The 21,838-nt window shown below is 45.7% G+C and overlaps 1 protein-coding gene and 1 long non-coding RNA gene across 7 annotated transcripts in view; one reads left to right on the forward strand and one right to left on the reverse strand.

The window, feature by feature from the left end:
* Serac1 (serine active site containing 1) overlaps positions 1–21,838 on the reverse strand; it is a 36,009-nt gene that overhangs the window by 3,547 nt on the left and 10,624 nt on the right. For 2 of the 6 annotated variants that reach the window (NM_001400935.1, XM_063270668.1), the window contains exons 5-15: positions 20,848–20,937; positions 19,561–19,692; positions 19,150–19,271; positions 17,441–17,569; positions 14,261–14,374; positions 12,801–12,963; positions 10,533–10,683; positions 5,735–5,876; positions 4,874–4,968; positions 3,665–3,762; positions 2,586–2,768 (exon numbers count right to left, since the gene is read on the reverse strand). In NM_001400935.1, coding sequence (NP_001387864.1) covers positions 2,586–2,768; positions 3,665–3,762; positions 4,874–4,968; positions 5,735–5,876; positions 10,533–10,683; positions 12,801–12,963; positions 14,261–14,374; positions 17,441–17,569; positions 19,150–19,271; positions 19,561–19,692; positions 20,848–20,937 — 1,419 coding nt within the window. The other 4 variants (XM_039099712.2, XM_063270670.1, XR_010055964.1 and 1 more) reach the window with 3 other exon arrangements.
* On the forward strand, positions 2,696–10,096 carry LOC120099116 (uncharacterized). Its single transcript, XR_005497972.2, has 3 exons — positions 2,696–2,832; positions 2,942–3,059; positions 9,070–10,096. It is a non-coding gene; the product is annotated as an uncharacterized LOC120099116 (long non-coding RNA).

The following is a 21,838-nucleotide window of genomic DNA, read 5'->3' on the forward strand; positions in this document are numbered from 1 at the left end:
TTGCTCTTTGCCTGTTTGCCCTCCCTCTTGCTCCACTGGCATTAAAGCCTTGGGGGTGTGGGTGGGGGAAGGCTATTCTGACATACTGAAGACCAGCTGGGACATCTGGCCTCCCTGACTGAACAATAGTGCATTCTTGAACTTTCCATTAGGAGACAGCCATTGTTGAACTAGATGGACCACAGCGTGTAAGCCATTCTAATAAATCCCATACATAAGTTCTATCAGTTCTGCTCTTAGAGAAAGAACCCTACTAACACACATAAGGGCCTGCTTGGATCCCTAAAACCTGTGTGGAAAGCCAGCTGTGGCTCCATGACTGTAATCTTAGCTGGGGGCACCGGGGAGAACAGAAGGAAACTGACATCGGAAGTCAGTTCATACTATCTCTGGGGAATACAGGAAACACACAGAGCACTCTAGTATCTTCAGAATGAGTTGAGAAGACAACAGACCACAAAGCAAGAAGATATGAACAAACAACCACCACTTCAGCCAAGATGGCTGACAAGAGGTAGTCTGTGAGCAACTTGGCAACAAGGAAGCGCCTGAGACCTGGAAAGGGATCTGAGCCCCTCAGCTCTACATATCTGGTAACCATCGCTCTTGTTAACATCCTAAGTTATCCTATGGGATGTAGGAAGATCTCTTAGGTTCTACACCCTAAGTCTATGCTTAGCAGCCCCCAGCATTACCTGTGCTCAGTCCTCAGGACCTTCTTTTCTTTTTTTTTTTTTTTTTTTTTTTTTTCGGAGCTGGGGACCGAACCCAGGGCCTTGCACTCGCTAGGCAAGTGCTCTACCGCTGAGCTAAATCCCCAACCCCCTCAGGACCTTCTTAAAGCAGAGGGATGAATACTATGCTCAGTGCACAGTATCCACAGAGGGATGCACTTCCCACTAAGGGAAGCTTAACACCAAGAAGGAAAAGATTCAACTCTCCAAAATAGAGTTGAAAGATGTCTATAAAATGGCTACAAAGGAGTTAGATAGTGAGCTTAAGGAAACTAGTGAAATGTAAGAGAATCAAAAGAGGAGAGGCAGAATGTGGGCTTGATGACAGGCTTCATTTTGAACTCAGTCAAGCAAGGAAAGGAGGGAAGGAAGAAAAAGGGAATAAAACTATTAATACTATGGAAACACTAGAAACTGAAGAAATGTGAAAGTCAATTAAAACCTCGATCCATAAATAACAGCCAAACTCCAACCATGCAGAGATATGGACGTCCATGTGCAAACGCTCAGGACCCCAGAGACACTCAATGACTAGACTGCACCAAAGCAAAATTTAAAAGCCTGTCAAACAGCAAGAAAAGGAAGGAGTAACTTGTGCAAGATATTAAAGGAGAAACTGCCACCAAGGATAGTGTATCCAGGAAAAACTACCTTCAAAAATGACTCACCACCTGCAGACTATGGCAGAAAGATAGGATGGCCATCATCAAAGGTCACAAAGGAACGCACACACATGCTCACCAGAAGAAACAAAGACTCCCAAAGCCACCAAACCATACAAACGTGAGGCGGAAAGGAACACAGTTAACAAAATGGCATTTATACCACACATTTACTAACCCTACAGATGAATGAATTATATTCTCCACCCAAAAGAATATAAGAAGGGACTCATGCGGGATGGCTGTGCTCTTATCAGACAAATCCTATTCTAAGTGAGAAACAGTAAAGAGGCACGGCTGCACACAGAGTCAGTTCAACAGGAACAAGTGACCTCAGATATGCATGCATCTAAACAGAACCACCCAATCATGTGAGACACAGATTAGATCTCAATGCAGAGACAGAGTAACTCAGTAATAGTTGGAGACATCCAGACCCTACTTTCCACTATGCTAAGACCATCCAGAGAGAACAACCTGAAACACTCGATACAGTGACAGAGCCTAACACAGATTCTTAAACCTCATGCTCTGTCCAAAGCAGCAGAGAAACACATTCTTCCACGCACAAAGAGGTAAGCATATGCTGGGCTATGAAACAAAACACAGTGCTTTATAACTAACAGGCTGGCTCAGAAGTTTTTATGTATATTGTGAGAGTTGATAATTTCCCAAATTCATGGACAAAGGCAGTTTACTACTTTAGGAGAAAAACCATAATTCGCTTAGGTTTAAAGTAGCTGAGATAACTTAATGGTCACAGCTATTCTAGAGAGGATAACTACCTAGGGGCAAAGAGAGATGAAGAAAAGAGAAGCGAACCCAAATCTTTCCATGGATAATCTAAACAAAACTATCTGCAAGTTTAAAGATACGATAGTCCGGGGGTTTGGGATTTAGCTCAGTGGTAGAGCGCTTGCCTAGAAAGTGCAAGGCCCTGGGTTCGGTCCCCAGCTCCGAAAAGAAAAAAAAAAGAAAAAAGAAAAAAGAAGAAAAAGATACGATAGTCCGGGGTTGGGGATTTAGCTCAGTGGGGATTTAGGCCCTGGGTTCAGTTCCCAGCTCTGACAAAAAGAAAAAAAAAAAAAAAGATACAATAGTCCATTTAAGGAAGAAATGGTTTTTTTTTCCTTCCTTCCTGTATTTAATGTTCTACAACTTCAATTCCCTTCACAACAGAAAGTATTACCCTTGCTGAGTTCTTTGACTTCCAGAGAGGGGAAGAGAAGATATCGAATATTAACGGAGTATTCAGCCAACCGCGATCCGTGGTGAGGGACACTGTAGAAAATTATCCCTCTGGTATTGTTTATAAGAGCACTCAGTTCTGGCTTCTGAGAGGCTTCCAACAGCATCTTCTTGACAAGAAGACCTAGCCACAGAGGAGAGAGAGGAGAGTGAGTTGTTCCCTTCCTCTTCACTCCTTCTCCTTAAACGTAAGTGCCTTCCAATGTAAGAAACCTGCCTTTAAAATAGGACATGAATGCCTCGCTCTGTGCCTACCAGCAGTTAAGAGACTTCAGCCTGCACGCCTTTCTCTCGTAGATCTCACTGCCTCTGTGAAGTAGGTGTTAGTCACTGCCACCCACACCCAGAGTCACGGGTCCCACCGAGGAAGGTCAGCTGCTATGACCAAGAGCACCTAACCATGTTCCCCAGTCAGGTAATACAAAGACCCAGGGATGGCAACAGTGGGTTTTTGAGAAACAGAAGGGCTATATATCCACCTTTCTCAGCAAAGGACCTTGGCTGAGCCTCAGTCTAAGTCACATTAATCAAACACCCTAGCCTGGGGCAAAGGCTTCAAGCTCGGCTTGCAGAGAGAGCTGAGAGCTAGTTTGGGGGGTGGGGGCACAGGGCGTGGGGGGACAGGAGGAGTAGCTATGCAGCTGGAGCCAGGCTCCACAGAAAACCTGTGATCAGGCCTCAGCAGCACAGCAGCGACTGAATTAGCCATTTGAGGAGGCGTGGATGGGAAGGCAGGGAAGCCCGAGGCCTGTGGCAATGCTGGCTTCTCCCTGTGGCAATGCTGGCTTCTCGGAGCCTAGTGATAAGCATCCTACAGTGTAATCTGACTCATATGACCGCATGAAACCACCAGGTCATCAATCTAAGCCCCCGACCCAGTCTGGTATTAGCTGTCCCCCACCTTCTAGGAAAACAAATAATACAGACAGATGTTAACTTGGTGTGGGGAGACTAATAAGACAGACAGGCAGGCAGACAGAACTTTAGTGATGGTTGTCTATGAAGATAGCCCATCCTTACCTCCCATGCTGTGTGAGACCCATATCACTGGTCTCTCCCCAACGCCAGCGGCTCTCAGCTTGCTGAGAAGTTCGTTGCTTCTGAATGCAATGGACTTTCTGAACAGAACAAAAACACCAAGTGTGATGGGAGGCATCCATCCTCCACGTCTCATGGCCTAACTTAAGAACATTTACTGTTCAGTGCTATCGGTGCCCACTCGGGAGTGTAGGCTATGCCGATCTTACTCTCTGTCTGACACTTGCTCACATTAACATAGCCGGGACTACCTAAGCCCTCAACAGCCATTCATACCAAACAGCCTTATTGGAATAGTTTGTACAGGTCAAACATGGGTCGTATCCCAGCTGCCCGAGGCAGTTAGGTATGGGATCCCATTTTGTCCACAGCCTGACAATAAGCCTGCCCCAGACTTGATTATCTGAGTTTACTCCTACAGACATTAAGCTTCCATTACTTGGGTTTGTGTAGAAATACTAGATGATCAGAGTTCAAAATAAGGGATTTCAGACCAAAAGGGAAGTTTTCTCCATAGCTTAGCAGTCTGTAGTCTCACACTGTTCATCTGCACTACCTTTTTTGAAAGCAAAGATTCCCAGTGCTCCTCTGGGAGACGAGGGGTAGGCTGGGTGCCAACGTGCCCTCTTTTGGCCCCTGTACCCATGTGGTGCCTGCCCATCAAGCACCATTTTATGCCACTGAGCAGATGAGCTCTCTGTGAGCAAGGCTGCCGAGCACTCGCCGACCTGCACAGTGAGCCACCGGTGGGACAAGGCTACTACTAGGTCCTGGAAACCAGGACATAAAAGGGACACCAGTCAAAGCTGCTTGGCATCTTTTCCCTGAGCTTCCCCAGCCAGTAGGACTGTGAACACACAAGCAACTATCACCTTTCCTCCCCGCCGAAGTGAAGGCTTTGCTAGAGATCTGCGGTGCGTTATGATTCTAGGCTTGCATGAGCTGTGTCAGGAGCTCAACACATATTCTAATGTTTGTTACTTTCTACTACTTATTGTGTACTAAAGCCTTCCAGAGGACGACGACAGCGGCAAATTGGAGCATCCCCTAACGTGCACAAGACCTGGGCTCCATCCCCAGGTCTTAGAAAATAAACCCAGTCTGTGATATAAACAAGAAAGTCCTCCCATGGCAGAGGATGCATTTGAGGGCCGGTCCTCCCTTCCTCCCAGCCTCCCTCCCGTCTGTTACCTCTCCATAGGGCACCTTGCCCTCCAGTCACTGAGGCTCGTGTCGTACTCCACAGATATGATGCGAAGAGCGGGGCAGTCCTTAGCCAGCCATGTCTAAGTAAAAGGGAAAGCCGTGAGCGAGCAGAAGCATGCTTTCCCCGTCCAGCTCCCTCCTACTAACTGCTCTCTGTAGCCAGAGGCCTCCCGTACAGACACCACAGAGACACTGGAAAACCGGTGGGGAGTGAAGACACTGTGGGAGAACAGACTACTTTCTGCTGGGTAACTGAGACAGGAAAGTTGGAAATGAATGGAAACTCAGTTTGTCTCTGGGAACCGGGCGCTGATGTCCCTAGGATTTAGCATCATGGGAGAGAAGAGAGAGCTGAAGTAAGAGGAGCGAAGCCCTGGAAACCGTTGACATGGAAGCACTGTCCTGCATGAACTGGAATAGATCTCAGCCCATGAACTCATCCCACAGTTGAGCCAAAGAAAGACATGCAAAGGGAGCGCCATCGCTCAGGCACTTCTACTTTATAATTATTAAGGAAAGCGCCATCACTCAGGCGCTTCTATTTTATAATTATTAAGGCCATAAATTGGCTATTACAGCCAGTAAATTCTGGCTGTATTATTAAATTATGTATCAACAGTGAGTGAATACCCTACTGTTTCACCGTGGAGTATTATTCTAGAGCCACAGAATATACACACGAGGGACCACAAGCCCTGCTGATGATGTAAAATCCCAGAATGTCTCCAGGAGGAAGAAGCAGCACAGTGAGAGAAGCCCCACTGGCTCGGGACAGGGACGCAGCCATGACGGTGACGCGGCAGTGAGTGCCAGTGTGCGGGCTGTGGCACAGCTGCCTCTCCTTACCTTGGGCCAGCATGTAGTGTAGCTGTCTTCATCCACCAAAGCATTTTCGGTCAGAGCCCGCTGGCTGTCATGCTGGCGCCAGGTTTTAAACGCTGCTCCCATAAGGCCATGAATAAAAAGGACATCGGCTTTAATGGGCTGACTAAGAGGAAACAGAGTTTTAAAAAGAAGCAGAATAAACGCATTACTACTGCGGCAAGCTACACAGCATTCTCACGGGAAGGCGTCAGCAGGCTGACTAAGACTAAGGAGACTTAATTAGGGCAAACTTTATTAACGCAGGGTGCTGAGGGATCCAGGAACTCTGGCAGAGACAGCAGACAGCGCACTCACTGCTCCTTCAGTGAAGAGACACGGTTAAGCAGACCAACCTCGGCGACCGTAACAAACACCATGATTCAGCATGTGAGTGTCGCCACCTCACCATTATCTTTCAAATAAGTCTATTCAGACAGTCCACATACCAGCTGAGGTATTTAAGAAGTTAGACAAGAACACGCTATTATAACGGCAAAGTCACCAGATATGAGAAATGTCAGGGGACATCCACAGGACATGCAGTGGCCTCGTGGGGAGACCCAAGACAACACACCTCATTCCAGAGTAGGAAGGAAACTTATTGGCTCAGCCAGAAAGACACACACACAGGTGGGTCATCCAGCACCTTAACCTCCATCACACTTTTTTGTAACAGCCAGGACACACCTGAGTGGTGAGGGGGAGACAAAGGGGGCTGCTCCCAGAAGCAGCACATAAATCTGATCCAAACTCAGATCCCATCAGCTAGCATAGAGAATTCCAATGTTCAGGGAAGAGAGAAAAAAAGACAGGAAAGTGGGAAATGGAAATTCAAGGAAAGGAAAAATGTTTACAGAAAAACTATCATTTTTAGTCCAGCTGGCTTAATATTTAGTAAATGACATTAATTCAAGCGGTAAGAAATGGAAACCATTTGACATTGCCAATTTTGTATATGTTCATGTATGTGTACTAAAAGTCCTAGGCAGAAGCAAAAATCATAAGTGGAATTTAAACTCGCTAAACTACAGATAAAATTGCCAATTAATTATTATTAATAAGCTAATGAATGTTTAGAAAAATAACATTTTTAAAACATGAAAAATAAACAAGAGTTTAGACACTGTATCAAAATCACAGATGAAATCTAAAAAAGGTCACCTTTGTCAGCCCTCCTCCGACCCCGCCTCCTCCTCCTATCCCTCCCTCTCCAGTGACCCTAAGTGGAACACAGCATTAGACAAAAGGGGTGGATTAGTCCCTGCCTTACTCCCTAGATAAGCGCTGGACTGACTGGGGCTTTCAGAATTACTGATCACCCACTGACCAAGCAGGGTATTCTGACTTTGATTTCCTGAGCAAGGCAGCAAGGGAGTCTCTCTCCTTCCTGGGCCGAAAGCTTTCACAGTGGGCAAAGACTGTGTGTTCAGCTCAAGCTGTGTATGAAGCTTCGCTGTTGGCCACAGTGTCTCCCCTGGCTCCTCTCACACCTCAGAGGCACAGCATTCCTAACTCATTTGTGCTGGGTGCCCTCTGCTTTGCTGTAACTGTGCCCTGTGTCCCCCAGTCTGCGCTCATGACTGCTGACAGAAGGCTGCGCCATTCATTTGTGTCTGTTGGTTCCTGTTCTTTGAGACTCGATAAGGAGGTTGCTGTCTCTTGTTCTCTGTAACTATGGGTTTTTAGGAATTTGGACTGTTTTTCCTACTAAGCCCAGGAAGGCTGCTATCAAGTTCATCCTTTCTAAAGCACAGATGTATAAGAATTAATTATGAAACTGAAATGAAACAAAAAAGTACAAAAGATACACTTTAAACCTAGGTAATATGAAATTTATTTAAGACAATAGCAGGAATAAAAGATTTTAGAATTTAACCAAACAAGATGATTCTAATTTAATTCATTTTGTTAAAAATGTTGATTCTTACCTCTTTTTAAACTGGCCAGTTTGCTTTGCTTTACATGTTTAAACATAAAGGTTCATCTTGGTTTATCAATGTACATATTTCTGTGTGCTACTGAATACGGTATTGGTATGTACACATGATAAAGCCCCCCCAAAAGCATTCAGTTCAAATGAGCTCATAACTGATCACATAAAATCTGTCCTTTAACTCACATGCAGTTGGGAATTTGGGGATAAAAGCTGGAGCTCCAGCCGCAACAGTGGCACACCAGGCTCCGGTGCCCCAGTGTGCCTGTTAGAGACAAGTAATGTGACAGAAAGTTCCATGGATACAGCATTGGGAAGGGCTAACTCTGAGGAGTGTAGAGAGGATGAGGTCACTGGGGTGGGCTCTCCATGGTCCAGAGTAAAGAGAAAAGGTGGATCCGAACAGAAAGCTGATGGGTTTCACCAAAAGCACCCCTGTATCAGGACTTAAACTGCTCACTAATTAACTATTTATAGGTCAAGAAAACATACTTCTTGTTGTTTTGGTTTTCCAGACAGGATTTCTCTGTGTAGCCCTGGATACCCTGGAACTCACTCTGTAGATCAGGCTAGCCTTGAACACCAAGATCCATCTGCCTTTGCCTCCCAAGCCGGGCTAAGAAAATATCTTTCTAGACTCAAAAGCTTTGAATTGAAATATAAAGCAGGGTTGGAGAGATGGCTCAGTGGTTAAGAGTGCCGACTGCGGGGTTGGGGATTTAGCTCAGTGGTAGAGCGCTTGCCTAGCAAGCACAAGGCCCTGGGCTCGGTCCCCAGCTCCGGAAAAAAAAAAGAAAGAAAGAAAAAGAAAAAAAAGAGTGCTGACTGCTCTTCCAGAGGTCCTGAGTTCAATTCCCAGCAACCACATGGTGGCTCACAACCATCTGTAATGGGATCTGATGCCCTCTTCTGGTGTGTCTGATGATAGTGATGGTGTACTCATATACATAAAATAAATAAATAACTCTTTAAAAGAAAAGAAATATAAAGCAGAAAGGAACTGTCAGGTATGCGAAAGAAGTATAAACCATTAAAATAGTTTTCAGCTAAAGTAAGGCTGAAAGCAAGGGGAATTCTGTGCCCTGAGAATCAGCATGGCAAAATAAGGTTCTGACTAACCGTGCAGCAGACAAAGGTTAAATAGCCCACGCATGTGTGCAAAGGAATGAAGTCCCCACTTACAAAAGCAGGAAGGTAGCAGAGGGAGCACCGCTGCTGGTCCATTCCTTAACCAGTGGACCTTTCAAAGCCTCAGGGTCTGACTGGTTGGTTTGTTGTGCTAACCAGCACTCCCACTGTACACCACCAGGGGGCTATCCTTGCTCTCCTCTCTCTTTTGCAGACTTTTAAAAACAAATGAGGATTTTTTGTTTTTGTTTTACAGAAATGTTTTTAAGATGTGAAGAAAAAATGACTTGATTTCCTTCAGATGCCTCCAAATAGACCCCAACGTTTACATCAGCCAAAAGCTAAAATGTCACCAGGTGATGGTGACACCTACTTCAGGAATTTCCCAGTTTTGCTGTCCCCCATCTTGCTCCCACCAGAATATCCGGTAAATGTATTTACTTGTGACTTTCTTCTTGTTTTGTGACTCTTAAGAGGCTGGCTTTGGAACATGTCATCCCAGGCTGCCTAAAGCCTGCCCAAGACATGGTCACTTACTCAGCTCGGGATAAATAAACTCTAAGTCCTGCTGGAGAGAGAGCCGGGACTGCATTGGTCATTATAACATTTTACTTGCCATTAGACTGAACCAATAAATCCATTTTTCTTTTTGCAGAGGCCTTTTTAAAAGGAATCTTCTGCAAGGGGCCCCTGATCCTAATGAGAGCCAGACAGCGAGCATCAGTGCCTTGAGACTGGTTTGTCAGGTTCTCCCGTGATGTGGTGATTTCTCCATCCTGCCTCCCCAGCACAAGGCACTGGGCCTCCTGCCAGGACCCTGCTTCCTTCTCATCCTGCCTCACTCCCACCTGAAGAATGGAACAGAGCTCCCCGAGAAATGAGTTTCTGGGGCAGGCACCCCAAGCTGATGGTCAGGGGAGCAGGGCTCTGACAGCCCTTCATTCCCCCCAAACTTGGAAATGGGGTCAGAGGGAGGGGCCTGCCACTGTCTCCCCTTGCTCTCTTTATGCACCACTTCCTGCAGTTAGACTGAAGGAGCTGGGAGAGATGGAGGAGCCCACTGCTACTTCTAATTTCCTGCAAAAAAAAAAATTATACCCAGGGAGCTGGAGAGATGGCTCAGTGGTTAAGAGCACCGACTGCTCTTCCAGAGGTCCTGAGTTCAATTCCCAGCAACCACATGGTGGCTCATAACCATCTGTAATGGAATCCGATGCCCTCTTCTGGTGTGTCTGAAGACAGCTACAGTGTACTCATATACAAAATAAATAAATAAATCTTTACAAGAATGTCTTTCCTTTAAAAAAAAAAAAATTGTACCCATGTGTACCCAGGACTTAGGGAAGGGCTGTGAGAGGAAGGCCCATACAAAGCAGCCACCTAGTCATCAAGGCCCAGAGCTTTGTGAGGAACACAGGAGGGCCTGGAGGGCCCCAGGGACAGACCACCTGAGGGGCCTCCTTGCCCACATACCTCCTCCACCCCTGGCATTTCTGAAATCAATCTAGGGGGTGTACAATATTTCTTAGACCCCGACTCCAAGTCTGTCCTCACAGGAGTCAGGGAGAGTAGAACAGGGCTGGCCAATCTGCAGCTACGGCTTGGTTCTTAGGTCTCCTTTCTGGAGTCTTCCCCTCTTCCATTTGCATACAAGATCACTTTCCAGTTTAAAAACAAAACAAACAAACCAGTGGTCCCTTAAATCCTCCTGAAGCTCACCTTGTCCGACACTGGGGGTGGAGCACATACACTCCGTCCTGGTATTTCTCACTCACAGTTTCTCGGTCCAGGTTAGCCAGGGTTCTGGCAGCGTGGGAAGCCTCCATAATGTGGCAGGATTTCAAGGCTTCTGCCAAGAGAGAGACCCAGCCTGAGGAGAGAACAGATATCCTGAATACTGAAGCACACGGTCTCAGCTGCACAGAGATGCTCCAGCTCAATTCTGTCCTAAGAACCTCTGAGTCCCACAGCACGAAGCTGTGCTATCCCAACCACAGCCCTCTGAGGGTGGCTAGGTAAGGCGTGTGCAAATGGCCTCTGCCTACACAGAAAATAAGCACACAGCAATTACTGCAGGTGAGCTCAGCAGAGGACAAAACACTCTGATGGTCTGCTTTAAGGACGACTCTAAAAATCGGTGGGCTGATATGAAGATCAGAAATCTATCAACAACCCCGAGTGCAGGCAAGGAAACTATTTTTTAACGAATGAATTTGATGAACTCCTTATCACACCTAGAATTCAGAATACCTTGAGCAGCCTCGCCAGCCCACTGTGTTGTTCTCAAACACACATACAGTGTGCACTGCTGCACTGGCCATGGTTTTGGTAGTGAGAACACTGGGAGTCTATTCTGGCAATTGTTGAGACTACGGTAATACACTGTTGTTAATGTAACTGACCTCCCAGCATCACTGGTCCTCAATGCATCTGCACCAGGAGCAGGAGAGTGTGGTAAGAGCTGTTAGCTATGAGTGCATGCTGGGTCTGCTGAAGGGCCCAGGCTTTCACAAATACAAATTAAAAATCTTATTCCAGCTCGGATAACTGAAACAAGCGAGGTTCAAATCAAATATAAATTCTGCCTTAAGAAGAAATACTTTTTTATGAAAATGAGTGCTGCCTGGTCCAGAACTCAGCAGGCAGAGGCAGAAGTGTAGGACTCTTGGTTCAGGGTCATCCTCAGCTACTGAGTTGAAGGCCATGCTGCAGGTGGGGGGAGGAGGGGAGTAAGGCGGAGGGAGCACGAAGGATATGGAAGAGGAAGGAGAATAGAGTAGCTCTGCCTCCCAGAACTATCAAACCTCGTGGATATGCCAGAGGTCACATTTAGTTCTAACAGGGTAATATATTGGTCTTTTCATGCTTTCATAAAGTTTTCTGATTTCTGACTTGATTTCATTAAAATTAAAATCTATTGATCTGGGATTGAAGAGATAGATCAGAAGTTAAGAGCACTGGCTGTCCTTCCAAGGACACGGGTTCAATTCCCAGCACCCATAGGCAGCTCACAATTGTTATCTCCAGCTCTAGTAGATCCAATATCATCTCCTGGCTCCCATGGCATCAGGCACACATGCTGTGCACAGAGTTACATACAGCCAAAACATTCATTCATGTCTTTAGTCCCGGGTAGGTAGATCTGTGATTCAGAATAGCCTGCTATACATAGTGAATTCCAAGCCAGGCAGGAGTACAGAGTAAGACCCCACCACTAAATAAATAAATAAATAAATAAATAAATAAGTAAATAATTCTGCTGATCTAAAGATTACCTTAAGTGTCAATTCAGTTTCTAATATATGTGTATATATATACGAATCTACATACTCATATGCATATACATACATATATATGCACATGTGTATGTATTTATGTGTATGTGATGATTTGAATGTCCCCCATAGTCTCATATATCTGAACAGCTAGTTATTAGTTGGTGGCTCTGTTTTTGTATGTTTAGGTGTGGCCTTGGTGGAGAATGCCTATCTCTGAGGTGTGGCCTTGGTGGAGAATGCGTATCTGAGGTGGCCTTGGGTGTTCACAGTCTCACTGCACATCTAGTTTGCATTCCCTGCTTCCTGCTTATAGTTCAGGATGTGTGCTCTCAGCTTGTCTCTCCTGCTCCCATGCCTCTGGACTCTGATCCCACTGCAACTGTACCTCAAAAAACTTCCTCCCTTAAGGTTCCTTGATCATGATGGGTTTGTTGGTCTATTAGCTTTTTTATGTGCACTGATGTGAGGTGTCACCCCTGAACTGGAGTTACAGACAATTGTGAGCCGCTGCCAACAATTCAAACTTCCTCCCAAAGCCTGTGTCCCCCACCGTCCTACAGCTGAGTCCTTATAGTGCACAACCCTAGCAGCAGGTGGCAAAGGGCCCAAGAAACCTAAGCAGAGCTTTAGGTCCATTGAGAAGTAATGCAGCGTAAGGCGAGGGAGCGCAAGAGCGAAGCGCAGCACACTCAGAGCACAGGGCTGTTACCTGAGTGGACGATGGCAGGGTGAAGATGCTCATTCAAAGCCATGTTTCCAATGATCCTCAGGACGCTTCTCTGTATTTTGGGGCAGTCCTTGTGAAGCTGGTAGAGTCTCTGCAGGAGTTGCAAGCCCCCTCCTGCTTCAATGTAGTCACAGTGTGAAGGTATCTAGCACAAGAAGACAGAGCTCCTGTTACAAAGCACAGCTCACCTCACACCTCCCAAGGTGAGTTCCCACACACACCCCCACCCCACCTGCCCTGCTACGATGCTGCAGTTCCTCTCATTCCTGCTTAGTTTCGGCTGCACAGGTGCGAATCAAAGACGACCTTAAAGAGCTATGCACCTCAGTCAGGTTAACCTCGAGGGTGTGGGCGAGGATGCCAGGTGCAAACACAAACTCCTGCACTGCATACCTCATTGCAGGCGACCGACACTGTGCCCAAGCTGCTTCCAGGCGGTGCTTATACGGCACTTGTGGGTACCAGCAGGCTTCTGTCTTTTTTATTCTTACTAAAGCATTCGTTGCTGGGCATGGTGGCACACACACACACAGGGATACACAGCAAGAGCCTGTCAAGTAAGTAAATAAGCAAAGGCCGCCATGCCAAAATGCCTAGAGATTCTCAGGACTCGGAACCTAGGTGTGTAGCCATGCAATATTTGCTTCTCCTCTCTATCTGTCCTACCTTCTACAGCTGACGGGGTTTTTAAGGAAAGTTTAATGGAAGTTAACTATCCAGTGTGTAAGCGACCTTAGGAAAGAAGACAGCACAAACCAAAGACAAAGGCACTTCCTTATGTGTGGTGATGTATTGATTAAGATGTGTAAAGAGGGACTGGGGAAGTGGCTCAGTGGTTTAAAAACCCCGTCTGCCCTCCTACAGAGGACCCAGGTTCGATTCCCAGCACCTACACTGAGGTTACAAGGAATCCAATGTCCTCTCTGTCCTCCAGGGGCACCAGGCATGCCCATGGTGCACAGCACAGGCATACATGAAGGCAAAGCACCCACACACAAAAATAAATTGCCTTAAAAAATTAGAAATGTGGGGGCTGGAGAGATGGCTCAGCGGTTAAGAGCACCCGACTGCTCTTCCAGAGGTCCTGAGTTCAATTCCCAGCAACCACATGGTGGCTCACAACCATCTGTAATGGGATCTGGTGCCCTCTTCTGGTGTATCTGAAGACAGCTACAGTGTACTTATATATAATAAATAAATAAATCTTTAAAAAAAAAAGAATTTAAAAAAAATTAGAAATGTAATAAAAATGAAAGTCATGTTTTGATCCAAATTATTAATTCTAACAGCTAAAGGTGGAATTTTAAAACTATTTTTGCTAATTCTTTGAGAATGCACTTTGATCGTTTTACTGCACCTCCCATTAGCCCTCTAAGACGCCCCGGACCTCCCCGTCTAGCAAACTCATTTCCAAGTAAGCTCTTCCATGGAATGCCAGTTACCTCTGAGTGCTTTACTATGGCTTCTAGAGAGAGCATCTCCACTGTGGCTGAGGGGGTTTCCCCAAAGCTTTCTGCGTAAGGAAGCCCGTTTCCTCCAAAGCACCATAGTCCGCCCTGAAGTTAAGACAAAGATTTACAAACTCATCTTGTTAACTGTGTACTACATACAAATTAGAGATTTCAAGTATGTAAATGTCTCAAAATACTTTGGAAACTTAAAGGGGATGTTATGCAAATGCAAATTTCTACTGCTTATTAGAATAGAAAAGACACGGAGGGATTCCCAGAACAAGTCTGACATCTTTTCCTCTGTGTCCTCTCCTGAAGTGACACCTTTACCACCTGGCCAAAGTGTCCTGGTGTCATCTGCCAGCATTTTCTAGTTCATACAGATTATTGCAACAGAGACAACTGAAAGCCCAAATACAAAATTTAAAGGGGAAAGATTCACCAAACAAAAATATTAAAAACATGGTAGCTTTTAATTCTTCCCAGTTGAAAGTGAGGCTCACTAGGAATATAAGTATAGTTAGGGACACGGGGAGACAATTCAGTGGGTAGAGTGCTTGTTGCAGGATCATGAGTTCAGATCCCCAGCACCCATGTAAAAAATAGTTGGTGGCACACACCCATTACCCTGATTCTGAGTAAGGGAAGGGACATGCCCAGATCCCAGTGACTTACTTGCCAGCCAGTCTAGCTGAATTGGTGAGCTGAAGTACAAGGAGACATTGTCTCAAAAGGCAAGGGAGACAGGCTGGAGAGATGGCTCATGATTAAGAGCAGTGGCTGCTCTTCCAGAGGTCCTGAGTTCAATTCCCAGCAACCACATGGTAGCTCGCAATTGTCTGTAACTCCAGTTCCAGGGGATCTGACTTCCTCACATAGACATACATGTTGGCAAAGCATGAATGTACATAAAAATTTTTAAAAATAGCTGAAGATCCCTGATATTGTCCTATACACACACACTGTTCTCTCTCTCTCTCTCTCTCAAACACACACACACACACACACACACACACACACACACACACACACACACACACACACACAGGAATATATCATGAAGAGCGGCAAATACTAACACATGCTAGGTACTATGCCATTATTCAGAGTTATGGTGATGGCAGCAGCATGGGCTGCTGAGGAGTACTGTCAATGCTGACGAGACTGTAGGCTTCAGCCCAGCCTTGCCCTCTGACCTTTGACCTGTCAGCTTCCACTCCCTTTGCAGGGCAGGTTTCACATACCACAACTGTCTACTGCATGTTCCTGCTATACTTGCTTCTGACCTGCAAGCAGCCATGTTGGTAATTAGTCTGTGCAAGCCTCCAACATTAAAGGTAAAGGGCTTGGGTTTAATGTAGAGCAGGAAGCCTTTGGAGGGGTTTTAGGCAGGAACAAGAGCAGTTCCCACAAATGTTTGTAAGATCACTCTGGCAGCACCAGAAAGCAACCTCACGCATCTAGGAAAATGTATAAAATCCTTCAAATGTCGTTAGAAACAGAAAAGCTCTAAGGAAAAAAAAGAAATCAAGAGAAACCCTGGGTGCTAGAATTGGAGAGGACATGAAACCCAGGAGATGAGCAAGGACAGTAAGTGCCTGCAGGCCCTTGGCTGTGCTTGGTGAAGATGCCTTCTTAGGTCCCATTGGGCTACATCTGAGATCTCCACCAAAAAGCAAGGAACTGAAATGTCCTTCTAAGAGGGTATGGGAAAAACTGCCATGAAGGGCTAAGCAGAAGACAGACCAGAGTAGTGGAGCTATGAGAAAAGAATCCTATGGACAGCCTCTGTTCTGCACTCCACTTTGTGTAAGACACAGGCCCCAGACTTCAGTGTGAAACCTCAACTTAAAACTAAATGTCTTAACCAGCAGACTGTCAGATCAACCACGGTCCTTGAGCAGTCTCAGAAAGGAATTGGATGTGGTAAGGTCAGCAAGAGGCAGCAATCTCTTGGCAGCTGTGCTCCTGAGGCTCAGAAAGCCTGTTTGTGGCTAAACATTTGACGTCACTGGCAGGCTGTTCCTGAAATGTCAGAAACTAGGGCACCAGGGCATTTCCCCACAAATGTGCACTAACAAAGGGTCTGTGTCCTCCTCTTTGTAGGGTTTTCTAGAGGATTATGGGAATAAATCCTGTAGAAGGGAGGTCTGATCCACTACAATGTACACAGGGAAAGGGTCACTTTACTCTATGAATATGCCACCAATCTTATAAGTCAAAAACTTCTTTAAAATCTGCAACAGAGACCACTCTGCCCATTCCTGCCACACACAGAGACTGTATCTGTCTGCCTTTCTGTCTCTATCTGTCTTTGCTTACTTCAATTTTGCTTATGTTTTATGTGTCCCTCCATGGAATTCCTTCAAGAGACCTTCAAGGAGAAAGAAAACAAAACCTGCTCTGTGGTATGTGGAACTCTCTGGAAAACAATCAGTTTATCCAAAAATCCAAGGAAGGACACAATCACGAGGGAGAGCCAGCACCCTAAAAGGAATCTGGAGAAGATTTAAAGATTACTGAGGAAGTGAAGGAAGAGAAGCCGACTCTGTAGAGAGGATGCAGAAAAAGAGCAGGCAGCTACAGCAGTTCAGGGGGTAAACAGAGTCAACATGTGCCCCACAGCAACACCCTGCAGTTGCAGACAGCTGTATACGTGTAAAGGACTGAGCAGGCCCACCAGGCTACAACTTTAGCCAATGGGTAGATGCCGTGCCATTCCCTGAGAGGAAGATGAGAGGGTTAGGGCTGGGTCAAGGGAGGGCAGATTTGATCCAATAAATCCAAGATTCTTGCTATACTCCAAGGAGAGGGGGCTGAATAGTCAAAGCTGGAGTTCAGTTAGAACACAGGCCTAGTCTACAGCATGCTAGGCAAGCACTCCGTCACTGAGCTGTACCCCAGTCCTGACTATTGATTCTCAAGGTGCAAGACCAGAGTTCACTCCTGCAATGCTGTAAATGAGCTCATAACCTGAGCTAACTCCTGTCCCCTGAATCCTTCTTATACATACCTAAGTTCACCTTTCTCTGTGATTTCCTGACACTATGCAGCCCAGAGTGGAGTACAGTGTCTAAATGGGCAAATGACCGAGCCCAGCTGCTACCCCCGCACAGTGCCTTGGAAAAGTGTTAGCACTCAAAACATTTGCTAAATAAGATATAAGCAGACCTTCTGTGCGGCCAGGCTCTGGCTGCTTTCACTAAGAGCCAATGATGTAAAATACTGGAGACACTCATCAAGCTCTGTCTGAGGTAAAGAAGCCAGCAAATGCCCGAATTCCTCTTCGGTGGAGGAGTCCTGAAATAAAACCCAGAGGAAGTCTTTAGACACAAACTCCACAACTGAGGGCAACAAGATCAGCCGAGAGTCGGGGCCAGGATATACACACACATAAGGAGGGAGGACGGACACCAGTTGCAATCTGGAATGCACTCATCCACCAGAGTGAAGGTACACAACCATTTATTTTTAATTCTATGCTACCACACTTAAAGACACGTTACATGGGCTGGCGGGTGGTTTAGTGGTTAAGAGCGTGGGCTGCTTCTGCAGAGGATGTGAGTTTGGTTCCCAGCGCCCACGTGATGGCTCGCAGCCACCTACAACTCCAGTTCCAGGAGACCGATGCCCTCTTCTGGTCTCTCCAGGCACTCAGCGTACATGTGGTGTATGTATATACATGCAGGCCCCATACATACTCATAAAATAAGTCTTAAAAATATACATACAAAAAAAAGGCTGTTAAAAAATCGTAACTCAATGTTACCTTAGGACTTCTTGATATCTTGACTCAAAATGATCTGTACCCTTACTAACTAAGGATATCTTTAAGTCTGGAGTGTGTTAATATTTCATTTTTCTTGATAATACCTTCTACATTCAATTTCTATTTTTCTAATGATTGCTTAAATCAAATTTCAGTTTTGTTTTCTCCTCTAAAAAAGGTGCTCAAGAAACATGTGTCTGGGGCTGGAGAGATTACTCAGAGTTTAAGAGCACTGGCTACTCTTCCAGAGGACCTGAATTCAATTCCCTGCAACCACATGGTGGCTCACAACCATCTGTAATGGAATCTGATGCCCTCTTCTGGCATGCAGGCATATATACAGGTAGGATTCGGTATACATATAAATTAAAAAACAAACAAACAAAAAAACATGCTTCTGACTATGGTTCTCACCAAGGGTATTTCTAATCCCCATCTGGAAACAACTTTCTTTGTTACAACTTGGGGGACCCCTATGATCCTAGGAGCAGAGTCCAGGAATGTTTCTAAATGTCTTAGACTATGCAGAACAGCCTCTCCCGTAAAAAGTTAGTGATGTAAAACGTCAGGGAGCTCAAGTTGAGAAAAATCTGTTCTATAACACAACAAGGCAGGTGCAGAGAGATGACTGGGCATTTAAGAGCATGCAGGGGTGACTCAGCGGTCGGGAGCACACATTGCTTCTGCCGTCTGGTTCCCAGCACTCACATCTGGTGGCTGACAACCACCTGTAACTCCAGCTCCTAGGATCTGTTGCCCTCTTCTACCTCCCTAGACACTAACACTCACATGCACATACCCACATCCAGGTACACATAATTAAAAAGAAAATAAATTGTAAAGCAGTTACAAAAAAAGCTTCATACAAGGCCCCTTCTTTTGGATCCTGACATGCTGTGAAGTTACCTAGAACAGACTCTCTCCACTCACAAGGGCAGTAAGCAGCAGAGAGACAGCCCTCATGAGGATCACAACTGTGTGGAAACTATGACTTCTCCATTGTGTCCAGCTCACCTGCTCTTCAAAGTCAGGCACTGGCTCGCTATGGAAGTTTATTAGAACCCATTCTAGGAACATGCGTTTTCACTCCCTTATTAACATGCTTGCTTACTTCTTTTAAAGACGGCAAAGGAGGGGGTGGGAGAAAAAAGCGAAGATCACTTTCTTTGCTTCGTGCCAAACCAATAAGGGTCCTCGGGTCACAGGCTTGGGCGATTATCCTGTACTGGTAGTCTGTTGTGAAAATACAGTTTTGTTAACATCAAGGCCAACTTAAAATTATCACAAGATTAAATGAACAAGTACTTGAAAACATCCCAACTCCTAACTATTTTACAACTTTGTAACTCCAAATTTCCCAAGTATTTTCCACTACTCAGCAGGATTTCCTCAAATGTGTGTGTGTGTGTGTGCGCGCATGTGTGTGTGCGTGCGCAGCCAGAATCTTTTTCCTTCCTATAGCACATCTTCTCGAATACAGCAGAGAACACAGGGGCTAAGCACAATCCACGGTCCTCATTACCATGCCAGTGGTGAGCCTCTGACATTTCCCGCACAGCCTCCAGCCGTGCTGCTAGATCGTCCTGCCGGCTCTTCCTCAGGAGCAGCCACACTGCACAGTCATGATCTTCTATGTCAACTGTGCTGAAGGGACCTGCGAAAGGAGTAAGACACACACACACACACAGACAGCAACATAAACAGTTAAGACAACATTTGTTTGTGTTTGTGTGTGTGTGTGTGTGTGTGTGTGTGTGTGTGTGTGTGTGTGGTATTCGCATGTGTGCACATTTGTGTGTGTGCACCACATGCATTCATAGATATTAATGAGTTGGTCTCGCACTAAAGCAGCTCGCCAGTAAGCCACAGATCCTCCTACCTCTGTTTCCCAAGCGCTGAGGTTATAGGCTCGTAATAATTATGTACTGACTTTTTATGTGGGTTCTAGGTTATCTAAATTCAGATCCTCACACATGAAGGGAAAGCACTTTACTGACTGAGCCATCTTCCCAGCTCCAAAATATTTCAATATTCACTGTTACACTGGATGGTAACCTCATAGTTGGAAACTGTAATGGGAACATTAAAAACAGATACAGATGATGACCGAGCGTTTGATCTTAGCTCTGTCATATTATTTTTTGTACTTACAGCATGTACTATGTGTACTTCTGTTTAGTGGTCTATGTTAACTTTTAATATGTGGTATATCTTTTCTCTTTCCACTGAACATTGATTTTGAAGCAGATTCAATATAAAGAGACACCATAGCACATTCTTATCACTGCCACGGTCACTCGGCCATAGAACCACCAGCACGTACGTAAGCCACCTACGCAGACGTGACAACTTTTTCCCTTTCAGGTTCTTAGCATCCTTTGTGTAGCCCTGGCTGTCCTAACCTCACTCTGTGGACCAGGCTGGTCTCCAACTCAGAGACCCACCTGCCTCTGCTTCATGAGTGCTGGGGTTAAACGTGTGGCCCACCACGCCTGGCCAGGACAGCATTTTAGAGCTAATTCCAAGTTGGAAATTTGATGATATGAGAAAACATGGGAGTGACTTCCTTACAGATTTTAAATTCTAGCCATTTTATAAAAGAATACTTATTCCCAGCAGTCACTTAACTATCTTAACAGTATAGACACAAAAGTGGAAGAAAACTGTCCAAAGGCCTCAAGCTGTAAAAGTAAACAGCCAAGAGGAAGCTCTTCCGCCAGCCTCTTACAGTTGATAAGCCGTGAATGTTTCAGCCTCGTTGGCTGTCCATACGCTCGGACCGCTGATGAGGACCCGTGACTACACGTACCAGCAAATGGGCTCCGCAGTACCTTGGCTGCCGCCGCCAACACTTTCCTTACTGCTCTGTGAAGTTCTTTTCTTGCCTGCCAAACAATCCCTAAAATGATGGCAGCAAGTAAGACCAATGTGCACTCTGGGCATCACGCTCCAACACTTCAAACAGATACAGAAACCAGGCTCCAAAGCTTATCAGAGACATAAAAACGATACCACCCGGGGCCTCTTCTTGCCACTGTGAGTGGCAACACATTCCCGCCGTGTTGTGGGAACACAGAATGCTTCAGACTCAGAACAAGGTCAGGGAGAAAGAGAACAGGTGAGAGTATAACAGGTCTCATGAAGAACACAGGCTGACCAGTATCCAGAATGTCCTGTAAATAACTGACACAGAACAGAACTTGGAAAACACTTTAAGAATGAGCTTGAGCCTCACCACACAGGTAAATTATAAGACGTGGTAAGGAGGAAATACAATAAAGATGGAGTGGTGATAATATATAGGTCACAAGGAACCCACCCAATGCAGGGGCTGTGATCTGCTCAGAGGAACACGAGGGCTGGCATTCTAGGACAGCTACAAGGCAGAGTAGAGTGAGGGCTCACCAAGATGCCCAGAGCCAAATAGACTCTTCTCTGAGCCAAAGTCTCACCTCTACTGAGTTACCAAGAGGCCAGTATACAACCTTGACATGGAAGAGAAGTCTTAACTCAGTATTCATAACAGAGGGCAGCAATGAATAAGTTGAATTCACTTTTCTCAACCTGTTTCTTGAGCTCAGTTGCATGCGTCACCCCCTACAGTATGATAGTCTCTGCGCTGAATGGCAAACGCAAACATTTGCGAAACTGAGCAGCAACAGGGAACCCAGAGTTAGACACAAGGGCAGGGGCCAGTCCTTTGTTCTAAAGGAGCTAAAGACTAGGGGAAACACAGAAGCCCCAAATCTGGTCATCAGTAAATGGTTGGTGTGGTTGTTTCAGTAAGAGTGGCCCCCTAT

The sequence above is a fragment of the Rattus norvegicus genome, chromosome 1, assembly GCF_036323735.1.
Source record: "Rattus norvegicus strain BN/NHsdMcwi chromosome 1, GRCr8, whole genome shotgun sequence".
NCBI lineage: Eukaryota > Metazoa > Chordata > Mammalia > Rodentia > Muridae > Rattus > Rattus norvegicus.